Source organism: Triticum aestivum, chromosome 3D, assembly GCF_018294505.1.
Source record: "Triticum aestivum cultivar Chinese Spring chromosome 3D, IWGSC CS RefSeq v2.1, whole genome shotgun sequence".
Taxonomy (NCBI): domain Eukaryota; kingdom Viridiplantae; phylum Streptophyta; class Magnoliopsida; order Poales; family Poaceae; genus Triticum; species Triticum aestivum.
Genome location: NC_057802.1, coordinates 80,287,272 through 80,296,151, shown reverse-complemented (window position 1 = coordinate 80,296,151; position 8,880 = coordinate 80,287,272). Strand labels below are relative to the sequence as shown.

The following is an 8,880-nucleotide window of genomic DNA, read 5'->3' as shown; positions in this document are numbered from 1 at the left end:
TTTTTTGATTGGTTAGAAATCAGGATGGGGGCCCACCCCGGCTGAAATTGAGGGGGGGGGGGGTGAGAAGATTAGTTATAAGAAGGCATGTAAAACCTCCGTAGAAGGCCCGTAAATTTAGAATTATTGTTTTGGCGCGTTGCAATTTTTATTTGTTCCTTTAGAATGTTATTAGTATTACTACGTATTTATGTTTTGCTTTGTATAGTACGAAATGTAGGCAGTATTTGAATAGGTTTAGCAAAGCAGTTTTATCTTGTCCCCTCAAAAAAGAAAGAAATACAGTTTATCTTGCACCTGTAAGGCTGGTTGTGATGACAGTTTCATAGCTAGTATCATGCATGCCAACTAGGCAAATTTGATGAGGTGTCATATGCTAAAAAGCGACACCATACAAACAAGTAGCTGCCTTGCTAGTTGGTTAGCGTGGTTAGTTTAGTGGTCTTAGTTGTCTAAGGTTGAGAGTTCCTAGATTGCAGGATCCAATTGTCATTAATTGCGGGATCATGGAGAAAATGGAAGGAAATCAACCAATAATCGGTGTTCGCTCGAGTTAAAACCGCAAGATCAATAAGCATCGTCCGATCTAAAATGAACGAGATCCGGGTCATTTAGATCTGTTACAAAAATCCGGCTGACTGGAAAATAGCTTTTCCAAAAACTAAAAGAAGCAGTAGCTACAGAGAGGAGGCCGGAGGGGAGGGCCATTGATAGGAGGTAGCACAATCTACACTGGCAAAGGTGGCGGTGCGCTTGTCGAGGTCGATCCCGATGTGCATGTTCTGCTGGGCGATGCTCCCCCAGATCATGCCCCCATCTTCCTTGTGGGCCTCCCCTAACGTCATGCACATCGTCCCCTCCTGCAGCATCACGAACGTGTTCTCCGCCTTGAGCGTCACCACCCCGCTGCCTTCCAGGCCCAGCTTCACCTCCGAGACACTCCTCCCGAACGCCGTCTCCCCCACCCCAGACACGTCGTAGCAAATAGGTATCTCCTCGTCCGGCGACTTCACCCGCCGGAGTTTGATGTTCCGGGTCAGCTCGTTCACCATCGGGTCCAGCAGCTCCTTGACAAGCCACGCCAGCGTCGTGCCAGAGTCCACGATGATGCGGGGCGGCTGCGGCAACATGAAGCTCCTGTCCCCGATCCTGACGGACTCGAGCCCAATGGTGAGGCACGCGGCGATGTCGGAGTGGAGTAGCGGTGTGGTTGCTGCGCTCGGCTCCGTCACGGCGGCGCGGGCGCCGAAGTTGAGGATCGAGGGGGTGTTCACAAAGGACGGCACGAGGCAGTAGGAGAACCTCCGGCCGATCGACGTGGCCGCACCGAGCTGGTTGGCGAGGGAGAAGTCCCCGTCGCTGAGCCCAACGAGGCCGTCCCCGGTGAAGTCGCCTTTCGTGGACGTGGAGCAGCCGAAGTTGAATCCGGCCACTTGCAGCTGCGGACGGTCGCGGCACCCGACGCAGCCGCCTGGGGCGTCGTCGAAGGTCAAGGTCTCCGTGGAGAGTGTTCGCACACGAACATGTCACCGTGTACCCTCGACGCCGGGGGTGATGCACCGTAGCTCACGTGGAAGAAGACCCGCCGGAAGCGCGGTACGCAAGACAATCCGACGCGCACTTTTGTAGACCCGAAACCCCACACGTCCGGGAGGGACCCCGTCAGGGCGCGCGGCGGCTATGGGCTGCCCTAGGTCGGCCTGACTGCCCCTAGGGCCTCGAGGTTCGCCGCCCTGCAACAAGAAGAACGAACGAAGAAAGAGGAAGAAGAAGAACTAGGGTTAAGGAGAAAAGATAAAAGATAAAAAGTGGTAGATGATTTGTTCGATTGTGTGTTGTTCAATCGGCCGTCACCCCTTAAATATATAAGAGGCGGCTGGACTTCCTGTGAAAGGAAAAGGCTTGGATTCACGTCCAAAACCCTAGTCAAATTCGGATTGGTTTTGTCCGAACTTTCCAAAACTGTTCGGTTTAAACTGGCTGCACCTTGCGGGTCTTTTTTGTGGTGGTAAACTATGTCGGATGGAAACGAGCCCAAAAAATTCTTGACCGTTTCGACGAGACGAACAAATTTCATGTTGAACGTGTTTTGATCAGAGGTCATCTTGAGGGAGTTTTCGGCTGTTTTCCGAAGTCTGCGGCAGAAAAATCCAAAACCCGGACAAACATCCCCGGAGTGTGCGGCCATCCTCGGAGAAATCCAAAACCCGGATGATCATTCCCGGAGTGTCCGGCCATCCTGATGTAGCCATGCATTTTTGGCCGTAACTTTTGCATACGAACTTCGATTGAGACGTTTCTTATATCAAAATCGATCGTTTCGACGGGAGGAAGACAATCCGTGTAGATCACTTTTCCATACGAGGCAGTCTTGGGGGTGTAATCAGCCGAATAGTGTTCTGAATACAAAATCTCGGTATTTCAAACACAACCTCGGCCTTTGAGATGAGATCGGACGGCGATGGCCCAAACTTTAAAGATGTTCATACCAACAATACAGAACTCTTTCATGTAGATCACTTCTTTATTTGAGGCCATTTTAAATAAGTTCTTGACCATGCCAAAATCTGGTGTCAACACATCCCCCCCCCCCCGTTTTCGGCAAAGCTTGTGTGCGGAAAAATAACTTGCACGAAGTTTGTTCTAAGCGCGATGTCAACACTCCATCGGCCATTTGTACGTGCTTAGGAAGATAGGTATATATCGGCCATTTAGATTAGCAACAAAGTGAAGCTAATTGAACATATGATGATTTGGTAATACCCTTTCATGATGTAAGAAAATACATTGCATCCATGGATTAAAATAAGCCCACTGAGGGTAACCAATCATACCTGATAAAGAATTCCATGGCATATGCATCAACTACATAGTTGAAGAATATGGATAATGTGTGGACCGAAGATGTTGAAACCTTCGGCTGGGTCCTTCATAGTTTTCACTCTTTTCCTTCTTCATCTTTGCCGCACTTCGTGTAATGAATGCTTTCACATAATTCTTATTTTGAGTACTTACTTTAGGAACCCATGCCATGTTCCTTTCTTCAAGTTCTTGTGCACTAAGTTTTTGTAATTTCTTCTTTTGCCAATATGATAAGCCGAGTGAGCGCCCCGGCTATGATTTTGTTTGAACTAATGACAATTCTTGTTTTACCTTGTGCACTTTTAACTTCTTTTCTTCAGATTTGGCACTTTGATTCTCGACAATTGATTGCTTCATCTCATTGCCTTTAGTAGCCAATGTTAACACTTTAATTGGCTCTTTATCCTTTAAGATCAAATCTGAATTGGCACTCTTGCGACCATCTTTTTTAACTTGATATACTTGTTTGATCACCTCTTCCTTCTTTCTTGAGCTCCGGACCGATTCTTTTTTATTAAAACGGTCTTGAACATATGACAGCTCACTGAACATTGATCTTCTTGGAGCTGCATAACAATGGTGAGATGGTCTAAAATATGATGGAGAATGTGCCATTGTATCATACCTGTCCCATGATGAATATCGATCTACATGAGCATAGGGAGGCATCCACGAAATTGGCATTGGTGGCCCAAAATAAGGATATGAACACGTTGCATTAAAATTCTCTTCTTGCCAATAACGATCCTTGGATTTGCGCCTAGGGGGTGATCTTGATGCTTTTGCATCACTTGACCGATAAGCACCATTCTCTTCACTTTTCTTTTGATATTTATCTAACAACTGTGCAAAAGTGACCTTGAATTTCTTGTGCTTGTGCTCATTGCGGCCTTTATCTCCTTTTGTTTTGCTTGCATCGATCTTTGGATTGCTTTGTTGCCCCCCAGTCCTTGGCGTCTTCATTGTATCTTCGATAGGACTCGTGCCTTCAAGAATATTTTCATTGTGCTCTTGAACAACTTCTTTACTTGAAAGCTTGATCCCATCACCTGTAGTTTTTGCCTTCTCATCTTTAAAGGAATCGTCTTGAAGCATCCGATTCAAAAACTTTTTTCCATTAGGACCAATCGGAATAGACTGGTCATCCCTTGGTGTTTCAACAAATTTTAATCGTCCTTTATCAATGGCCGATTTAACTATTTGACGAAACATGTTGCAATCCTCAAAATTATGCTTGGATGAATCATGCAACCTGCAATACATTCGTCCTTGGATTGATGGCTTCACATGGTGATCAAGAACTCTAATGTAATTATTTTTCAGCAACAAATCAAATATTTGATCACACATGCTTGAATTGAAGGTATACTTCTTGTTTTCTAGCCGATCTTGGTGCGCAAACGGCTTTGGAGTTAAGCAAACGAATGGTTCAAATTTGGAATATCGCCATTCGGCTATGCATTGTGTTTTGCACCCTATCTCCGATGTATTTGGATAAGATATTATATTAGCATCAGATTCCTCAAAAGAATTTGACCTTGGCTTTAAATTTCTGAAATGAAAATAGTTAGAATACACATGTCTCAATTGAGACCAAGTGCAAGCCAAGTATGAAACAAGCAAAGCTACACAATTAGATATGAATTTTTGATAAAGCAATTGGGGAAAATTTTGGCTGCAATAATAGGTCACTATCGGTCTTTATAAATGGCACAATAGGTTGACCGATATGCTCTATAACAGTTTTATTGCTAACAAGTAAATTTCCCTTCTTCATTGGTCTTTCAAAATTACGTATGAGAATTTTTCTTATAGAAGCATCAACAATAAAGTTGCGACCAAATCGGAAGATAGGTAAATCACTTGCTAGACATACCTCTTCAAACACGTTGGGAGAGCATGATGGTTGTGTTACTTGAACGATATATTGTTCCTCTTTCGAATAGCTCCCCAACACCTTGTCGTCCTGTTTTTCTAGAAAAGATCCGGCATACGTAATATTTGATTCGGTCTTTTCAATAGCCAAATTAACTTTGTTATCCAAATCACCACCTTTTTTGACAATTCTATCCACACCCAATGCTTTCTCTTTTTGGCATAATCTAGCTTGGATTGCAGTAGAATTAATAGGCCTTCCCTCTTTTATTAATTCATGTAGAACAACATTGCATTCGTCCCAAAAAGACATAAGGTTTTTCTTAATGACCCAATTTGGATAGAATTGCCCCCCGACACTTTTAGACTCTTTCGGTAACGAGATGTCACCGAAATTCTGTAATTGTGTTGGGGGGACATGATATGCCACGGTAGTAGGTGAATGCATTTGTGCTCCTGTAGAAGTTTCACTTATTCGGCCATCACCATGAAGGTGCGGAGCCGAATTATGGACATCAACAGTTGCGTATGGTGCCAGAAAATTAGTAGCATGAGCTGTAGCATATGATGTTTGAGGGTAATTGGCCGAATAACTAGTAGTAGCATGGCCAATTCCCCTATCCACCGGCACGTTTGGATTAACATACTGCAAGTTATTTGCCGATGAATAAAAAGTTGAAACACTTTGTTGCATCCTATTGGAAGTTCCTACATGGGGTGTATCAACTTGATTAACCGAACTCATCATGTTGTTCATCGGCATATAGGTTTGTGGGGTTGCCGATACATGAGAGTTCGGATACATATGTTGCATGTTGCTAAAATTATATGAAGTTGAAGCATGAAGATTATTCTGAATCGGCTGTTGCGCATAATTAGATGCATAATTGATAAAACTAGGGCTAGCTGACACATTATGCTCATTAGACGATCTAGCAACAACATATGGATTATTTGCATCTACAAAGGGGAATTGGGTATTCATATTACCTTTGTAGATTGCAGCAACTTGATGACGATCTCTTCGTAGCAAGAACGGGCTGGAGACTGTTTAAAGCTTCGTCCCCAGCGGAGTCGCCAGAAAGTGTGTTCGCACACGAACACGTCACCGTGTACCCTCGGCGCCGGGGGTGATGCACCGCAGCTCACGTCGAAGGAGACCCGCCGGAAGCGCGGTACGCAAGACAATCCGGCGGGCGCTTTTGTAGACCCGAAACCCCACACGCCCAGGAGGGACCCCGTCAGGGCGCGCGGCGGCTATGGGCTGCCCTAGGTCGGCCTGACCGCCCCTAGGGCCTCGAGGTTCGCCGCCCTGCAACAAGAAGAACGAACGAAGAACGAGGAAGAAGAACTAGGGTTAAGGAGAAAAGATAAATGATAAAAAGTGGTAGATGATTTGTTCGATTGTGTGTTGTTCAATCGGCCGTCACCCTTTATAGATATATAAAAGGCGGCTGGACTTCCTGTGCAAGGAAAAGGCTTGGATTCACGTCCAAAACCCTAGTCAAATTCGGATTGGTTTTGTCCGAACTTTTCAAAACTGTTCGGTTTAAACTGGCTGCACCTTGCGGGTCTTTTTTGTGGTGGTAAACGATCTCGGATGGAAACGAGCCCAAAAGCAATCTTGACCGTTTCGACGAGACGAACAACTTTGATGTTGAACGTTTTTTGATCAGAGGTCATATTGAGGGAGTTTTCGGCTGTTTTCCGAAGTCTGCGGCAGAAAAATCCAAAACCTGGACAAACATCCCCGGAGTGTGCGGCCATCCTCGGAGAAATCCAAAACCCGGATGATCATTCCCGGAGTGTCCGGCCATCCTGATGTAGCCATGCCTTTTTGGCCGTAACTTTTGCATACGAACTTTGATTGAGACGTTTCTTATATCAAAATCGATCGTTTCGACGAGAGGAAGACAATCCGTGTAGATCACTTTTCCACACGAGGCAGTCTTGGGGGGTGTAATCAGCCGAATAATGTTCTGAATACAAAATCTCGGTATTTCAAACACAACCTCGGCCTTTGAGATGAGATCGGACGGCGATGGCCCAAACTTTAAAGTTGTTTATACCAACAATACAGAACTCTTTCATGTAGATCACTTCTTTATTTGAGGCCATTTTAAATAAGTTCTTGAACGTGCCAAAATCTGATGTCAACAAAGAGAACGCCGCTAGTCTCGGAGCCGTCCAAGTAGGAGTAGACGTACTTGCAGTTGGATTTAGCGTCGCAGGACACGCCGGTGCCGGTGAACGCGTGGCACGTGCCGGAATGGCAATCCACGCGGCCGAACGTCGACGACTTGGACGGGTTGAACACGACCCTCGGCGGCGCTCCCCCGGCGGCTTTGGGAAGATCGGCGGTGCCATTGTTGCTGCATTTGACCCACAGGAGGTCGCTGCCGGTGTCGGCGAAGGCGAGCATCCGTGTAGGCGGCAACCCGATGTTGACGTACATGAGGAAGTCCAACGGCGGGATGGAGATGACCTCAGCCACGCCGCCGTCAGGAGAGCCAGTGCCGGTGGCGGCGGCGTACGAGCATGCCAGTGCCGAGGCGCGCCTCGTGGATCGCCGCGCGGCCGCGAGCATGCGGCCATGCGGGGTGAGCGACGGGTCGTAGAACGGCGACTTGACGGAGTGGTCACGGTGGATGAGCTCGACGCTAAACCCGTCGTCACCGCCGACGTACGCCGTGCACCCGCACATCTGCGCCGTCAGGAGCACGACGCCGACGAGCAGGACAGCACGAGATACCACACCCGTCATTTGTGCCCGAAATCCCAAGGATTAGCTTCACTGGTCGAGTTGCGGGTGCGGCTGGTGCTGCGTACGTAGGTAGTATAAACGATGATGGTGTAGTATAGATGGTAATTAGTAAATGGGGAGCCGAGACGAATGGGGCAAGTCATGATTTGATATGAATTGTGGAGTGCACACTCATGCATGCATGGCCAATGAGTGGTGATCGTACATTAATTTGATTGGAGAGGGGATCATGCGGTTTCTATATTGCTAAAATATACTCCTCCGCTCCTAAATGTAAATCTTTTTCAAGATTCCACTACAAACTACATACCGATATATATAAACATATTTTAGAGCATTTCCAACAGGCGCCCTAAACAAGCGCCGCGCCGCAAATTTAGCCAGTTTAGCGCGCGCGCAACCCGGCGGGTGGCTCCAGCAGGCGCGCAATAACCGCGCGCGCGGTATAAGGAGTTGGGCGCGCGGTCGGATTCGCTATCTCGCGCGGTGTATTTGGGGTGCCCGCTTCCGCGCGCGGCACACTCGAGCGCTCGCGCTGCACTCTCTCTTCTCCGCCTCCTATGCCCCGCGCGCGCCGGCGCCGGCGAACTGCACCCCATGGACGCACGCGCCGGCACCCCGCTCACCCCATCCTATAGCCGCGACCCCTCCACTGCCGCCGCCGCCGCACACCCTAGCCCGGGTGGCGTTGGCCTCGCCTCCGCCGGAGCTCCTCCGACCATCGGCCTCGCGCGCGGCCTCTTCATGCCGCCGCGGATGACCTCGGCGGCGGGTGGCGTCGCGCCGGCGCCGGCCCGAGCCGCCGCCCCCTCCTCAAAGCTTCCCAATGCGGCGCGGCCAAAGAAGGGCAAGACATCGGCGAAGAAAAACAAGGCGGCGGATGGCTCCGGCACCTCGAAGGCGAGGAGGAAGAAGCTTGCAGCGTGCGACAGGCGCGGCGGCTACCGAAGCGCCGGCGAGCTCACTCGTTGAGCCGGCGGCCGACGCGCACAACATGTTCGACGAAATGCCCCCAAGGTAAAAAAAATTCTAACTTTTCATTTTTTGTTATTTTTTCAATGCATTCACATATAGATAGCTTATTTGCATTGTTAAAAAAAAAATTTTGTAGTCTCAATGATGATGCATACATGTCAACGATGGGTGTTGGCTCCAACAATTCGCATTGGTCTCAAACCAATGACATGCATTTCGAAGACCATGAGTTCGAGGTGGACGAGGAGGGTGAGGGCATTGTCGACGCACCGAAAGGAAGAGCGGGCAATTACACCAACGTCGATGACATCTTACTATGCAATACTTGGTTGCAAGTGTCGAGGGATCCATCCGTTGGAGGTGATCAAAGTAGAGATGCTTATTGGGGGCGGATGAAAGAACAC

At 48.1% G+C, this 8,880-nt stretch overlaps 1 protein-coding gene across 1 annotated transcript; it reads right to left on the bottom strand.

Annotated features, from left to right (window-relative positions):
* Positions 1-677: 677 nt before the first annotated feature.
* On the bottom strand, positions 678-7,501 carry LOC123074183 (aspartic proteinase CDR1-like). Its single transcript, XM_044497090.1, has 2 exons — positions 6,903-7,501; positions 678-1,509 (listed from the first exon to the last, which is right to left on the bottom strand). Exons 1-2 carry the CDS (start codon positions 7,499-7,501, stop codon positions 678-680), a joined length of 1,431 nt encoding a protein of 476 aa, XP_044353025.1.
* Between the last annotated feature and the right edge of the window lie 1,379 nt (positions 7,502-8,880).